General features: G+C 35.3%; 3 protein-coding genes across 4 annotated transcripts in view; 1 reads left to right on the top strand and 2 right to left on the bottom strand.

Annotated features, from left to right (window-relative positions):
• Positions 1–1,815: 1,815 nt before the first annotated feature.
• LOC128177676 (follistatin-related protein 3-like) lies at positions 1,816–5,697 on the bottom strand. Its single transcript, XM_052844499.1, has 2 exons — positions 4,918–5,697; positions 1,816–2,657 (listed from the first exon to the last, which is right to left on the bottom strand). Exons 1-2 carry the CDS (start codon positions 5,150–5,152, stop codon positions 2,167–2,169), a joined length of 726 nt encoding a protein of 241 aa, XP_052700459.1. The 5' UTR covers positions 5,153–5,697; the 3' UTR covers positions 1,816–2,166.
• Positions 5,698–10,477: 4,780 nt separating this feature from the next.
• Positions 10,478–16,624, bottom strand: LOC128177669 (crooked neck-like protein 1). Its single transcript, XM_052844481.1, has 16 exons — positions 16,489–16,624; positions 16,220–16,309; positions 16,045–16,107; positions 15,843–15,934; positions 15,642–15,725; positions 15,430–15,548; positions 15,072–15,194; positions 13,473–13,651; positions 13,110–13,271; positions 12,759–12,887; positions 12,392–12,604; positions 12,091–12,237; positions 11,808–12,002; positions 11,266–11,427; positions 11,029–11,121; positions 10,478–10,818 (listed from the first exon to the last, which is right to left on the bottom strand). Exons 1-16 carry the CDS (start codon positions 16,537–16,539, stop codon positions 10,672–10,674), a joined length of 2,049 nt encoding a protein of 682 aa, XP_052700441.1. The 5' UTR covers positions 16,540–16,624; the 3' UTR covers positions 10,478–10,671.
• A 162-nt stretch (positions 16,625–16,786) lies between these two features.
• LOC128177665 (cilia- and flagella-associated protein 61-like) overlaps positions 16,787–17,104 on the top strand; it is a 28,364-nt gene continuing 28,046 nt past the window's right edge. Inside the window, exon 1 of one of the 2 annotated variants that reach the window (XM_052844467.1) lies at positions 16,787–16,898. The gene's annotated coding sequence lies outside the window, so the exon portion shown is untranslated. The remainder of the gene's footprint in view (positions 16,899–17,104) is intronic. The other variant, XM_052844468.1, reaches the window with a different exon arrangement.

Raw genomic sequence — 17,104 nt, 5'->3', positions numbered from 1 at the left:
GGGAATTTGGGAGTATTGAACTGTTAATGGAGCCAGCAATGGAGTGTTGCATTATTACTCAGGGGCTATTTCTATAAAGATGTCGCACAGTACACCTGGTTGCTAGGGTATCGCGAATGTTAATTAGACATAAAACCGGTAATTGCCTTCATTATTTTGAGTCATTATGTCATCCGCATTTTTCTTGGTGACGGTTTACTGAAGACAGAGTAACGGATGAGCCCAAATTGCTCCCGGTACTTTCTGGATTTTGTTTGCTCAGACAACTTCGTTTGCCAGCTTTGGCTATTGACGGTTGTCGTAAATGCTATGTTGTTCCCTTAAACCAATATGTACACGATTACACCAGAAACTGTTTAGACCAAACATATATTCAAACCTTCTGGTTAAAATTGACAATCGGAATGTCTGAAATGATCAGCTCGCGTGAATTCTTTGCGATTTTTGGTACCTACTAAATCATACCCCGGTGAGGTATAGAACAGATACTGCGATATCGTTCATCACAGAATTGGAAGTATCTGTTAATCTGTAAAGATTAATGATATACGGGCAGGTATTTGGGAGCGATTTACGATCTTCCTTGAGGTGAATGTTTAAAGCGATGGCTATATAGAACATTTTGTCCCTTGTTCACGCATTTGATTCTAAGTACGTGAATTTGAGCTATCTCCGCAAATCCAGAATTTGTTGAAATGAGGCAAAAGGCCAGGGGCCCAGAGCTGCCTTGAGGACCCAACTAGGTCCAGGACAAAGCTATGGTCGGGGCCCAGGGGGCGAAGTCCCTGGAAGTTTTTTTCTCCCAGTTTTTATTATGGGAGGGTGTTAAACACTTGTTTGAGCTATTCTACCTTTACTTGTCATATTATTAGATCGACGAATAACAACAGAAACTGATATACTGTAATGTACTGATGTACTACTAAATGTTTTAAAAATCTTGATCACAAAAGGGGTCTCCGAGCCCACCCTGTAAATCAACCAGTGAAAGACATACATGTATATGGGCTACTTTTCGTAAGGGGTACCAATAGTAAAAATACAGATAATGTTGGACTCGGATGTTGTTTGACATATTTGATCCACATAGACAAATGTTATCGAACATGGAAAGCGATATAATATATTGTTATACTTTCATGTTAAATACTAAAATCTGATTGGTTAAGACGCAGTTAATAATATTTTATATTACCCTCAGCGTTAGTAACGCACTAAGCAACGGGTAACATTAAAAAATGTTACATGCGCGAAAATTATGCGCGTACGGTTTGCTGTAGAATTCACGTTATTCCTATATAAAAGCAGTAAAATTTTCTTAAAAATTAAGACATTCAGTATAACAAAATAAATAGTGCCTGTTTGGGAGGATAACAGTTGAAATTGACACCCCTCGAAAACCATTGTCAACCTCCGCTTCGCGTCGGTTGACAATGGTTTTCTCGGGGTGTCAATTTCAACTGTTACCCTCCCAAACAGGCACTATTTATATAATAGAACCATTTTATCAAGAATATGGACTTGCATGTCAGAGTCTTTTTCATTGTTGGCCACTCAGTCTTGGCTCTTTGAAATCAACAAGATTTGTCTGGCTTTTGAGCTAATACTACGCAATCTATCCATATTTTACTCGAAACAAGCGTCATTTCTAACTTGTTTTGATGCAAGAAATAAATAGTTACATCCTACCGAAAGCCCAAGGTCTTGTTAAAATGGTTCTAAAGTATAACATGATTTTTGTACATAAATTCGATTATTGACTTCTTGTTTAGGTCTTTTCAAATTTGATGAAAATGGAATCAAATAACACATGACTTGCTTTTTAAAGTTTATTACAAAAATAAGTAAACAACTGAAATTATTTTTAAATTGCGAGAAAAGCTACAAATTACTGCCTTTGAGGCTAACAAAATACAACGTACATCATATGTATAAATTGATTAAAAAGGTTGGTTTTAAAAACATTTCCCCGCAAAGATAAAACTTTTAAATATATCTAAGTACATGTAAATTATGTACAAATGTATTGGTATTTTGGCATTTTCTAGTAAAAAGATAAATTGAACTGTAGTGAATTTAAATACTGACCGACAATATTAAGGATAAACTTTGACAAAAGAATTTTAACACAATAAATAATTATTCACTGTTCTATACGGCGTTTTATCACGTCCTTGTTTTTAATTTTCCTGTTCTTCCTTTTGATAGTCCTCTTTTATTGTGTCTATTGTGTCGCCTCTTTCTACGTTTTTTATTTTTACTCTTTGATTTTTTATCTTTATTTTTCCTTGCCTTCTTCCTATTTCGCCTCTTTCTTCTTTGTCTTTCTAATCGTCTTTTTTTCTTTTCAAGCTTTCTTTCTTTCCGTCGACGACTACGAATGTCGAATTCTCCATCCGGGTATTTATTAGCACCACTGTGTTCGGTGGCAACCATTCCACAAGCGCCCTTATGCTTTACTCGTATGCGTTTACCAAGTGTGCATGACGCTACTCTCATATGACAACGAGACTGGTATGTGTTGTCGTCACTTCCGCAAACTTGTTTGTTACTTCGTCTACATATGAACAAATTCGGGCAAGTGCATAAGGGTAGACCTTGCATGTTCTCCATACAGACTTTCATTTTTGGGCATTTCACTTGTTCACACGCACCACCTGCAAATAAAAAAATGAAACCTTTAATGAAACGAACATTAAATGGTTTTATTAACTTCATCACTATGTAAAAGTGTATTTTATGTTAACTGGTATTTAATGTGTGTTTGATTTGACTGGTTCTTGGTATTATTGAGGAGAACCGCGTGTGAGACCCCGTGTGATGAGCCGCGTGATAACGTTTGTCGTCTAAGCCAGTGTGTTCGATTGTCGGATATACTGTCATTGTTATACTCTGTATTTTCATCAATATTTTTATAAAATAAATATTTTATTCCACAACTGGGGTTATTCTTGAATTACAAATCTTGCAACTAGTTTATCGAAGTCTTTATTGTATAAAAACAGGTAAACATTATGACATAAGTTGTGAAAAAAAATTGTTATTGTCTGAGTTTAAATAAAACACAGCACCGCTATGTGAGAACTTTATTTTTGGGCGGTCGAGTGGTTAATTTAGTCAGTTTTAAATATGGTGCCGTGACCAGGATTTAAGTACCTCGATGACGTTTAAAGTCGTAGGTTGAAGTCAATACTCTACGGTGTATGTCTGCGTCTACAGACCAACGGATTAATTCGATAAATGAGGCAGGTGCCTATCGAATTACGGCATTCACTTACAATTATCAGCATGTATCGAACTTGAACGGCACGAAAATATACAAATTAGTGATAAGGTTGACACTGTAAGGGGTTGTTGCAAATTGTATGATAATCACACTGCTAAAGGTGCAAACAACATTGATGGTTCACATCCCAGATAAGTTGGCTCGGAACGAAAACGTATCCTTGTAATCATTAAATTATTTAATCGCCTGAAAAACCAAGGGAGAACAAATGCTCTCAAAATAGCCGCTGTGTTAGCAGTATTACGGCTAGATGCTTAGAGAGGTATGAATGCCTGGTTACTCAAGAACAACCCTTCTGTCGTATTCAGTAGCCGCATTGCCAAGTAAAACACGATAGGTCGGCTTTCGTTTTCTCCTAATCTAATTCATGTCTTTTTCATCAGGTTGTTGTATTTCCGAAGACCTGAACTTTTAACATCGACGTACGTAAAGTACATTTTTTTCCGTCTAGCGAGTCATAAGCATGGGTCGATACTGAACGCCAAGGAGTGCGCCTTTTGAATTCGTGAAAGCTAAAATTTCATAGAATACTTAAATATAATAATATTGTCCACTGATTTTTTATCATAATTTAAGAAAGTAAAAAAAAAATCTAATTGTTTTAAGTTTTATGTTTAAAAAAAATTGTGTTCAAACGTAAAAGACCAAACACCGATATAGTAATTGCTAAAAAGAATTACACGTTTGTACATTTCTTTGGTCTGAATTGAATTTGCAAGAAACAACATTAAACAATCAAAGGTCACTCAGGTAGAATTGGTCACCGTAAAGGAGTGGTTTTTTTTTCTCATAATTTCGCAATGACCGTGAATTTATAACGAGTGGAAATTCCATTACACCCACTAACTCAAAATTCACACAGTTTTGAATATTAAATCAATTGGAAATAACAAAAATAGTGCTGATACGACAAATTCTTAAGAATCCTTATTTAGAGAAATACCTTTGCAGTTTAAGGTTTTAGAATATTATGTAATTCTACTTTAGAAAATGGATACATTCGATCTGTTCTCTCTATAATGGATTTAGTATAGGGGGTAAAATATACCTTATTGCGAGAGGGAACGCTGCAGTTATAAGACGATGCATTGGAAACCTATAAACTGTCATATATCACTGCAGACAACATGGGTGGTTAATAAATTTCGCCTTAGCCTGATTAAAGTACGCTTATATTTCACATGTTGAAATGAAAAGCTTTCTGACTGGGGGTGCCTTGTTCAAACACTCTGTGATATGAACAAGGTGGTGGCGATTTTACCTCTAGCAGGCCTTATCACCCATTATGTAACAGACCCTATAGATCTGTGCTTATAGATATATATACAAAATGAGAGCCGGGCCATTCTTATTTTTCGGGAGCCCTGTTCTGGTTTATTTCTTTGTGACAAAATTGACCCACGGTGGTCTCTTTGATTCTGGTAGCTTTAAGGCAGGTCTCGTCTCAGGTAAACGCACTAAAAGCCTCATCGCCTGGCGATAAACCCACAGGTATTCTTGTCAATTACGGACCCAAAACACACTTTTCTTTGATTTATCCGTTGCGGGTTGTCAAACAATACATAAAATAAAATACAACCCTCGAAATAACATACCGACCAACAAATAGTATCAAATAACCGCAGACCTACCTTGTTTCACGGAGGAGACTTTGGGGTGAATCCAGGTATCTGAGGAACATATCTGGCAACATCCGCACTCATCCTTTATTATGGTCCCCCCGCAGTAACTCAATTTTTTACATTTAGACAGGTCACATTTCTTGGGACACGTCGAATACTTTTCTGATACCGGAAAGTCGATTGAATGCACTAAAGTTACACATATACTCGTCCAGAGTAGCAAAACAGGTATAAGATATTCCATATTGAAAGCCAATCCGATTTTTTTTTCTAAAACGTTGAAATATTTTTCCAGTCTACATTGGAATTTCTGGAGAAGTTTTCTTTGCGATGAGAAAAGGTAACGATTATTAAGTGATTTGCTACATCTTGTGAAACTTCAGTCGTCTTTCTTGTCAAAAATATGATATATCAACACCGGCAGCGCTCGCTTTATAGGTACACCGACGATTGGCTGCCCGTCCATTGGTTCAACGCCGGTGCGCAATGTCATTCAGACAATTTCTGGATCTACTCATTCACTAATTGAACGTCACTGCCGCGGAGAATTTCTATCACCTTTGCAGCATTAATCTGTTGATAATAATCCGGGAGATCTAAGTTTTTCGCCAAACACAGGAACACCAACAGTGGGCGGTGATTCGGTCACTCATGGACCGCGACCGTTGTCCGCTGACAAGATTTTTAATTTGGTTTGAGTCGTTTAACCCGAGTTTAGGTTTAAACAGCGTCGAAAATTTGGTTCGAGAAGAATAAATATTAGTATGAATTCCATTGAAACTGAAGAGAATTAGAGCAAGGCTTGTACACATTCACGTAGGATTGCGCCGGGTAAGTGCGAGGATTATCGTACAAGAGTCTGATCTGAAGTACAAATACAATTGTCTGGACTACGGTTAACGAACGCCCCTCGGCGGGACATTCCGCCAAACTACCCCCTCCTGATATCACCCACAACGGGCCTTCTTTCTAATTAATTCAATTTAACAAAATCTTCTCAATAACGATTGACCTTAATCCCTGACTTTTCATCTTGTCGTGCAAACTTTCGCACCCCATTACCCCTGCAGGGACGGATGGAAGGTAGGGGGGGGGGTGAGCTTAATTCATCCAAAGCATGGGGTGAATTATTTTTGTTTTTATATGTATACACAAACTTTTAAAATTGAGAAAATTTCATCTTTTAAAGCTTTGCTGAAAACAATGGACTAAAATCGTCAAAGGCGGAAATTTAGAAGGAAATGTGAATATTAAAGGTCTTTCAGCATTCCTTCATTCATTAAAGGATAAAAGTACACAGTGGCTAGTTGTCGTTCGTCGTATAACCATACCGTTCAGAAAGAAAATGAGCGGTGATTAATGTGACAATACTCAATGGGGGTAAATAAGGCCAGACACTGAAAGAAGAGCAACGCCCATCTTCCTTGCTTTCTTCCCCCTAATCGAGGTCAGAATGTCTGCGTATCCCACAAAGCAGATTATTAAAAATTTAATGTCATTTTCACAGACCAATTACCTGAGCAAATTTGGGTGTGACAAAAGTAAATTTTGATTCAAGCTTCGTAATTCAGCGCGTACAAGACAATGCAAAAGCTAGCGGTCTGTTTGTAGGGCTGGGGACAAAGAACTCTACATAGTATAGCGTGTTGTATCTAATGTTGAATTGTTCCCTCTCTTCAAATTTAAACAAATTGTTCGCATTACGTGACCTAGTATGAATGGAACCAAGTTGTTGACAAAGCAAATTTTTCAAAGCTTATATCGAATCTGTACGTGTGCCTTCAGTTATCCTAGAACATATATTAACATTTAAATGGTGATTCTAAACTGAAATGAGTCAAGACTCCCCCCCCCCCTCTCTCTCTCTCTCTCAGGAATAAGTAGAACCGACAATTATTTGGTATGGATGGTTGTTTCTTTTTTTAAGAGCAGGAAATCAATTTTACCCGAATAAACGGTACATCTAGACATGCTTCTGACATACACTGGTATTGCAAAACGTCTCTTTTCATACAAATTCAAATAAAATTGCCCCCCCCCCCAAAAAAAAAAAATTGGGACAGTTGTTAGATTATCATTAAGTTGTAATCATTTCGAAACTGGAGCTTTATCAAGCATTGCAAACAGCATATACCTCCTTTAACAAAAGATTGAACATCTTTATTTATGACATGCATAATCATTAACTGTAGCTGCACACGCGTACATGGAATTAATATCTAAGAAATACCAGTATTCGTGTCATTTTGATATTTGCCTTTCCCTTGATATTTGCTCAATTCTTAAGATATATCTACATTTTAATTGACTATAAGCTTCAAATGGAAGTACTTTGTCGTTATTTTATGGCCATCAAATGCGATCTTGTCAATATGTGAACAAAATACTGTTGATTGGGGAAAATTATATTGTTGCCCAAGTTGTCTCACGTTATACATATATATATAATTTCAATCATTATCAAATGTACAATATTTCTTTTGTTATAAACTGACGACTATTTTACTGTACAATCGGGGGGAAATCAGATAACTATGTTCTATTCTGTGTGAACTACTCTCAGTAACCAATTCATGCAGCGGCTCTTGGAAATAACAGATACGTTATGACTGATATCATAATTCACTTTTCCTCGTATCCTTTATGCTTTTTATGGGTGGAACTTTTGTTTGAGACTTGGCTAACTCTTTTTATTATATACTAGTATTTCGGACTGTTTAGAGGATGGAGTTAGATACAGTTCTCTATACACTGACCTCAGTAGTTTCCTCTTGATCCATCTCGATAATATAAAACGTTACTCAGACATAGATAATATAGGAAACAGGTGTTACTCAACCTTCTGACATATTGTCTACACGTGATTTGGATTTCTGCTCTTAATCTGGAGAGAGAGAGAACAAAAAACCACACCGCTCCCCGTTTCTTCACACCAGTGAACTACGGCAGGGTTACGCCCCTTTATTGTAAACATTAATAACAAAAATCTGTTTTATCCATTTAACCTAAAACATGACAGAAAACATTAAATGTTCTTGTGTTTAGATGATGGCATGTTAACTCTTGATTGACCCCGCCAAGAACTGATTGTTACAAGCCTCTCTATGAATTGTCAAAACGTTTGGCTACAGATCATCACTTGCGAGATTGGATCAATCCTTTCCAAGTCTGGAGGTAATAAAAAAAGAAAAAGTGCAAAAAATTATATCCATTTGTCTGAATATTTTCTCTCACATTCGTAAAGATGGATGTAATTTGTTGGTGCGTTAGTTAATGTAGATAAGCATTTAGTCGTGTTAAATGGAGTAATATTTAATTGAGGCGTACAGAAATGCAAATTAATGAAGACAATATGTTCTAATTAACCGTTGGAGTTCCCTTGAGTGGGTCAAACTGTGAACTTGTTACTTACAGGAATCTGTATCACATTTGACGTAAGGAGATCATGCTTAACATTCCAAAATTCCTTTTAATATATTTCTTAACCAATAAATAAAAGCAAGTAGAGAAATTTGTGGGACTTCAAAAAACACCAAGATAATCCCTATATCAAGAAAGTCTCATATTTAATTAGATTTTTAAAAAATGCAAACATTCTGAAACTACAAACTACCCACCTAATTGTCAACATTTCTTGTATTTCAATAGTAGTTGAGGCAGGATAAAAGTGATCAAATTTTCCGTTTACAAGTTTGTGCATCAAATAATCGACCGCCTTCTGCCAGCCGGTGTAAAAACACCACGTTGCTTGGGGTAAGATATGTTGAAATGCTGAATTTGAAATAAAAAACACGGGTCTAATATCAAGAGTATATTAGCATGAAAAAATACCAAACTCAAAATAGTAATACAAAATAAATAAATTACAAAATAAATAAAACAACTTTTTTCTGAAAAAGATGGTTAAAGATCAGGATTGATTTCTAACGAACAAATTACCACATATATATATTCAATATATCAATACACGTATAAAGTTGAATGACTTTAAGACTTTACACAAAATAATGACCCTGCGTTCCATCAGTGCAGAACTCCACATAAATATTTACATGAAGTGTTTGGTGCATGGTCTGCTTAACTGCTTTGATACTTTAAAGTGGATAAGAAAAATCCCATCCTTTTACGTTAGCTCAAAGGGAAAAAATATTTCACATTATTCTAAAAATCATAAATCTTTTATGGGTCTTGATTCATCCTGCGTCAGAAATAATCGGAGGGCAGTTTTTATCATTATACTAATTTGCATCTTTTATGATATTTTGTATTTGACTGTCAAAAAGGAAAAACTGCGTAGATAAAGAATTCAAACTTGACAGGGACTGAATAGAACCCCATAACAAAAAACACATTGATATAATATCTGATAAATAAACGGCAATGTCTCTCTGACGCGTGTGGGTGCTCAATTATTGAAAGGCCCTCAAAACGGGACAAGTACCCCGGAGGATTAACAAGGTTCATAAAAGGTGTCGCTGGTGATTGCGACCCCGAAATAGACCCAATTATCTACGGAGAATTAATCAGGTATTTGTCACCGTTTTCCTTTCCCGCTAATAATACGCGAAGTCTCCTTCATCAATAAAAAGAAATCAAATATGGTAAGGGCCATTTCCTGCAATTTTTGTGATTCATCCAATTTTAGTACTGAGGTCGATATGGTAATTCACGGTGTCAGAAAGGATGCTCCTGGTAAAAAAGCATTCAATTTGGTTGTTTCATCAATTAAAATACAAATGTATTTAAACAAATACAGTGACGAGACATATAAGGAATGTCCTTCTTACATTAGAAAACTGTGGTACTTTTTGTTCTTATTATGGAGAGAGAGAGAGAGAGAGAGAGAGAGAGAGAGAGAGAGAGAGAGGATATTTTAGCTGGATGGCATTAGTGAATAGTTTACAATACACAACAAAAAATGTTATTTTTACCATTCTATTTCAAAGAACATAAAAAATAAGGAGTCCATAATAATTCCAGTGTTGACTGTAAATCCCAAGGATATGATGGAGCATGACTCTGCCTCAAAAGAATTGTCAGTTTCATGTTGATTTATTGTGCACTTTTGAGCTTACACTATAGTTTCTAAAGCTGATGGGATTAACTTAAAATAAAACAACAAACCATAGGGCCAAAGTTTGTAATTTTACACTAAAGACTATTGATCAAGCATATTATCTAATCAATGTGTCAGTGCAAAGTTGTAACCCTATGTAAAAAATGTTTTATCTCTTATGCAATGGTCTAAATATAAAGGGCTCAAACAGCACAACAATTAACGAAATATGTGAGTCTATGTTTAGAAATATAGCTGAAATGTGAAAGACGATAAAACATAAGAATGACTAAAACTTGAAATCAAGCCCAGTCAATACATGTACCTTTTATGAGGGTATAACGTTTTCTAATGTCTTAAACCTAAAATCGTGAACATTTACATACTTAGTCCTCTTCATGCATTTCTGAACATAAGTGGTAATGTGAAAATTAATAATTCTTATTAATGAGAAAATAACAACTGTTAACTCCAATTTAGAGAAATGTTAAGAAATAAAACAGAAAAATCCAGTAAAGTGTTGTCATAATTTTATTACAGTTACTGGATTTAACAACCAGTCTGACATCACCATTCCTCTCTATTGTCCACTTTATACCACGGCCAGCACAGTCCTAATCGTCATTTCTTACTGAAAGACATTTATACAGAGAATGTATATTTCACATTGCAAATAACAACTGAACAGGAAGTAACAAACAGGAAGTTCAGCCCACTTCCTCTTCCTCTTCTGCCGGGGTTGTTTCCTGTACTTGTTTCCATTTCTTGGCCATGGCCAGAAGTTTGAGATTGGGTTGAGCCGCCTCCTCGTCTGGGAAAATGTAGTCATAGTATTCCTCCCATCCAGCATCAGACTACGGAAAAAAAGATGGAATAGAAATTTACTAATTAGAAAATTACTTTTCTCCAAATAAAATCAGAACGCATTAAAAAAAATTCTATTCAAATTTAACATTGACATTTGTTAACTTCATAATCTGTGCACAAATATCTTTCACATTTTATGCATGCACCACCTGTATTAAGAGACTTAGTAGCATAAATGACTGTGTACTATGACTTACCCCATCCTCAGTCTGGATCTTCCTCCTCTTCTTCACCTTCTGCGGCATCAGTTTCTGAACCTTCGCCTGAGATTCCTCATCGCCCTGGTCTCTCTGGAAAGGGAAACAACTCCTGTTAAACTACTTATCCAAGATATTTTCAAGGATATTTAAAATGGAGAAATCACCTATCAATAATTGAATCACCCTATTAATATTGGAATGCAATATGTATGAACCTCTATATAAAACTCATACCTCCATTTCCTGCCAGGACTCCAGTAACATCAGTCTCTCTTCCTTTTCATTGATGTTCTTCAGAGACTTGTTCCCTTCACTGTAAACCTTTCTGGTATTTATCACATTCTCTCCATTTTCACTCTGAATTGACAGCTCAAAGTTGGCAAAGCTTATCCATACCTGGCATTACAAAAAAATACAAACATGTTTATACTGCACACAAAATAAACCTAAAAAGTTTGAACGTACACGTATACAGATAAAAGTCAGACAGATAACTTCAAATACAGTATATGGTGCAAAATATCAGAGCAGTTTTTATTCTACAACATTCAAACCTTCAATTTTTTCTGTAAAAGTTATCTGTAAGTGAATCTTTAAGAAAATGCATCTAACTGATGAAACATTCAACAGCATCAAGCATTAGGCATGGAACAATATCTTCAACTAAAGGTTCGTGTCTTAGAACATCTCAGTACTTCTGCACTGCAGTAGTTTATTAATGCTACGATAACACTAAAGATATGGCTAAAAATAAAAAAAAATCTGATCCTCCCTACCTTGACATGTTGAGTTCGTTCCAGCAGCCTTCTGTACAGTTTGCGAGTCTTGTCATACTCCTCTTGCTCAATCTGGAAGTCAATATATGCCTTCCACAGCACCTCAGGCATGTCTAGCTTGGGCTGATTGATGGCCAGCTCATATATTGCTTCAGCTCTCTCCGTGTCTCCAAGAATTGTCTCCAATTCTGCATACTACAACAGACACATAATTCACAATTCAAGTTCTACTCATTTTGAATTAATTGACATTTTTTCATCTTTATAAATGATATGCATGTACCTTCATCCAAGAAGTACAGTTTTCTGGTCCAAACTCCAGGAACTTTTCATACAGGATCCTGCATCTCTCAAACTCTCGTAATTGTAGCTCCAACTCTATGTAACCTCTGTAGAGCTTGTTCTTTGGACATTTCCCAATAGCTGTGCCCTTAATGCATAGAAAATTCAGTGACCACTAAGTATTGAAAAATCTAATTAAGAAATCTTATCAATTTCTAATCCTGGAATTTCTTTGTATTCCCTTTTATATTCAAACAATGTATGACCTGTGAAAGATAATGGGAAGGGAGATAATTTCATACCAGAATTCTTCTTGTACCCTGTAGATTTTTCTGGCGGACTTCAAAATGAGCGAATAAAAGCCAGACTTTGGCAAAGGTGAAGTTTTTGTGAGGAATGATGTCCAGACAGGCTTTATAGACATCCCTGGTCCTCTCCATATCCTCTGCCTCCAGCTCCTCATACAGTGCGTAATTGATCCACAAGTATATGTATCGACGCCAATGACGTTTTTCCTGCAATAACAAATAAAATTCAAGTTTTAGGAATCTCAAGCAGTAGATTACTAGTATGAAGAACTTGAATTTTTTTAATGTCACCAAACACATTAAATACTGGAAACAGATCCAAATTGACATTATTCAAATAAAAGAAGTTTGTGAATTTTACCTTTGAGGGTGGTATATTTGCAATGGCCCTTTCATATGTGTCCCTCACTTGTTCAGTGTTAGCATCGGCCTCTAACAATCTTATGTAGTCAAACCAGGCATCATAATTTAATGGATTTGCTTTCACTTCCTATAAATAGATATTTTGAAATTCTACATTTCCGATTGTGTTAACAGTGGTGATGTAAATATTTAACATTCATTTAATAGTTGTACAAATGGACCCACAAAATCACATCTTAACAAACTTATACATGTATAAAACTGACAGTTAAAGAAAATTGTCCCACACTACTTTCGATGATTACCAGGTAAAAGTAAACTCTTGCTCATTAACTTAAAATTTTCATACCTCTTCATATTGAAACCTCCTTTTGCTAACAATAACATCTTCGATGGCTGCCCTGCTTCCGAATTTTTTTTCATGAACTGTGTAAGCTTTGTAGATTTCCTGACACTGATCTTTGGGTAAGACATCCAGGGCATATTTGTATATCACTCTCGCCCTCTCATGCTGCAAATGAAACAAAAGATGAAGTTGATGACAAAATGAAGTCAAAATGCAGTTGAATTATTATCTCAGCCAAACTTTAGACAGGAAATATTCTATTTATGGCTAAGCAAGAAATATAGAAAAATGTGAACATTTTTACTGAGTACAGACACTCATAAATCATTAATTGGAATCACATTAGTTTAGTTAGCACTTTCATACCTCTCTTTGTCCCTCCTCAAACCTGGCAAAAGCAATGATGAGTTTTTCATCCATGTTGTCCTCTCCAAAGAATTCGACGGCCCTCTCGTATACTCTTCTTGCACTATTAATGTAGCCATGCTTCTCCTCAAACCGAGCATACTTAATCCAGTTCTTTACCTCCGGATGGATAAGAACAAGTAAGCCAAGTTAAGAAAAATACATTTGGACTTGACAGTATTTGATTTTTTTTATGATCATGTTTTACTTTCAAACATTAAAATATATTATCGTATTTTTCGGGGCATATGCCAATGTGGGGCATAGGCCGAATTGCTCATTTTCAGACAAAATTCAGGAAAAATCCACAGACTAGCCGAATTGGGGGATAGGCCGATTTTCAATCGATGATTACTATGGTGAAAGTATGACCGCTGCATGATTAAGGAAGTTGTCGTATTAAGTATATACTTTCAGAATATCGATGTAGAAAGTCAAAAGAGTAATGAAAGTTATAAAATTTGCTTAACATATATATTTCAAACATTTAAAAAAAATATAATTGTGTTTTGTGGCTGTTTGGTCTCTTCTGTATTCGTCGGTATATATCGTTAGGTATCGTAATTTTACATAATGTAAATTTAATTGCAACACCAACCTCCGTGGTACTGTCTGATAGAACTAACTAAAGTATAATATTTTACCAAACCTTTTATATCTTATTAAAACCTTACTGCTCAATTTCATTTAATCAAGTAATACTTTGAAAGCTACTTGTAGATCGGGGTATGACGTCCATTAGCTCAACACGTGGTTTCATATTCAAATAGAGTTATCCCCCGTAATCGCATGAATGAGAAAACGAAATACCACACATAAAATATTAAATTTGTGTTCTTTTCCATTAATAAATTAAATAGTGACTTGCCGTTATGCAGAGAAGTTGTAATGTTAAAAACACAATTAATGCGGTGAGGTGTAAGGGTTTACACTACGTGCCCCCAGGCTGTGTTTTAGTCACGGGTTTCACACCTTTGTATATTCACACGACACCAGAATACCGTTATTTCATCCAACAGAAAATTAACTGTAAAAACACAAAGCATTGATTTATTCTGCATCCAAGACCAGTGATTCCCACAGACGCAGACATGAAGAAATTCACAAAAGTTCCGTCATATTTCATTCTACCCGGTTTTTTGTTTTTTTTTACTACACATTAATAGTTTCCAGGGTTCATACGTGAACGTGAGGGAAAAATTCTTTTGATTGGGGTTGTAAAGAAATACCTCGTACAGTACTGTACATTTTATTACTCGCAATGTTATTACAAAAATTATCGACGGGACAACTATCAGAGACGTATATACTAACGGGCTCTGTTATATCTATGTATCTGCAACTATCGAACAATAGTTCAAACGGACGAAAAAAAACAACCCTGATGATAAACTGCCAAAAACAGTGGATTTTAAATTTGACTGTATAATTTTTTCAACTTTGAGCCTATGATTAGCCGATCCCGGGGGATAAGCCGGGGCTCGCGCATTGGAGAAAAAAAATATTGGCCTATGCCCCGAAAAATACGGTAGTAATAAATTGAATGATTGAAAAGGATATATCTCTCATATATCATCCTTGCTCTGTCTAATTCCTTGTAGCGCAGCTCAAAGTTGATATATGAATGCCAGGCTTGTTCCTCAGGCTCCCACTCCATCCAGCGTTCAAACACTTGTCGGGCACCTTCACAAATCAATAATTATTACATTAAAACACTACTTTCTATTATCCATTTTTGTTGGTGCATTAAAATTATTACACATTATTTTTCCCAACACATCTTTAATGTTTTTGTTATCATTTCTGAGCAGTATATCAGATTACACAAAATAATGGCTATTTAGTCTTTCATTGATCAATTCAAGAAATTCAAAAAGTACTCGTCTTTCGTTAAGTTTATGAAGGAAAAATTCTTCACCCGCAATGTGTCCCAGCATTTCCTCCATGTAAGTATACTTGTACCAGAACTGATTAGCCCTGGGAAGAATTGTAATGGCTCTATCCCATATATTTCTGGCATGGTTCAATTGTCTGGCTCTAACAAATTAAACCACATGAGAAATAGAGAACCTCAAATAAAAGTGTACAGGTTCACAACATTGTCTCATCTACTAAACCTTAATTGTATACCTCATCTCCATTTCTGCATATTTGAGCCACACTGTTATGTTTCTGTGATCCACATCCAAACCTCTCTCAAAAACTGAACGTGCCCTGAAAAAAGAATTCCAAACCAAAACATCATAAGGCATCTTTAATTTAACAAAGACTGTTGACTCTAATTGTAATTGCGGCATTATACTCATTACTGCAATTTTGTAAAGTTCAAACCTCTGAATTTCTTTTTGTGATTCTTCCCACTGCGCATACTTTATCCAATTAGTCATCAGGTTTCTATTTTTGCGAATATTGTCCTCAAAAGCCTACAATAGATTTCAGATAAGTTTTATCTTTAATATGAACCTTTCTGTCAATGCAAACCTTTATAATGTTCATCTGAAAATGATGGTTGAAAAAAATAAAATCATGCTACCTTCCTTTTTCTTCTTTGATAATCTTTGAGCTCATCAGGATCTGATATCTTCTGCTTAGGAGGCTGAAAAAGAGAAAGAGAGAAAATAACTATATTTGAATATATGTTTTTATGCTATAAATTTCAAATAGCACAGAATGTGACATTTACTTATTGAATAATTAATTTCACTTACTGGGGGAACTAACTCCAATTCTCTCTCCTTTGCTTCTCTTAAAAGCTGTTCTGCTGTAATCTGCACTGGAGCAGGCATTTTATTCTTAACCTAAAATAAATAAAACAGCCATTTCAATATGCAGCTTATTTCTAGCAAACCATTCTTGTTAATTAAAAATAAAATTCGCATTTCTTTAGTTAACTGAGGAAATTCGCAATTCTTTCTAATTCTTATTTTCATGCTGTATACACAAATATACAGTATTCTTAATTGATAAAAATACATACCTTGGCCACTTTCGGCATTTTTCTCTTTCCTCCTTCCTCGTCAACATCCATCTTAAAATAATTGGTACGATACAAAGCTTATTAAAGTTATTTTCAAAAATTTCGTACACACTTCGAATTATACAGGAAGTACTTTTTACTCCGGAAAACTAGCAGTAGCTCCGCACATACGGAAAAATAAATTAAAAAAAATTAAGACATGAAATATATTCATAAAATTTAGAAAATAGCAGTCATAATTGTATACTTGGTAACTTAAATGTGATTTTTTATTTTAATAACGGAAAGGCTTGAAAAATAAAGTTGCTTGGCAACAAAGTTTCAATATGGCGGCAAAGACCTACTACTGTCTGTGTTAACAAATCCAATCTCAGTAATTTTAGCTATTGCAGAAGTGATACTCAAAAAATGTAAGTGAAAACAAATAAGGACATAAAATTTGTATTGTTGATGGTTTGGAATTATACGAAAGTGAATTAATTTACATAAAATAATAGATAACACGTCGGTTAACCCTAAAAATAGTCATTGTCAAATTAAGAGATCTACTTTGTTATTACAAAGTACCTGTAAAATTTGTAAAGCGCTCAAGTCTAGTTGATGTTCAGTTTTCTGC

This window comes from Crassostrea angulata, chromosome 3, assembly GCF_025612915.1.
Source record: "Crassostrea angulata isolate pt1a10 chromosome 3, ASM2561291v2, whole genome shotgun sequence".
NCBI classification, from domain to species: domain Eukaryota; kingdom Metazoa; phylum Mollusca; class Bivalvia; order Ostreida; family Ostreidae; genus Magallana; species Magallana angulata.
The sequence above is the reverse complement of the archived record's forward strand: the minus strand, read 5'-3'. Positions and strand labels throughout refer to the sequence as shown.

Coding starts and splice junctions, on each gene's coding strand:
- LOC128177676 (XM_052844499.1), bottom strand. CDS start 5,152: ATGGAATATCTTATACCTGTTTTGCTACTCTGGACGAGTATATGTGTA. Junction 2,658..4,917: donor AGTCTCCTCCGTGAAACAAG/GTAGGTCTGCGG, acceptor TTTTATTTGCAG/GTGGTGCGTGTGAACAAGTG.
- LOC128177669 (XM_052844481.1), bottom strand. CDS start 16,539: ATGGATGTTGACGAGGAAGGAGGAAAGAGAAAAATGCCGAAAGTGGCC. Junction 15,195..15,429: donor AATGCTGGGACACATTGCGG/GTGAAGAATTTT, acceptor TGATTTGTGAAG/GTGCCCGACAAGTGTTTGAA. Junction 11,122..11,265: donor AGTCCTGGCAGGAAATGGAG/GTATGAGTTTTA, acceptor TTCCCTTTCCAG/AGAGACCAGGGCGATGAGGA.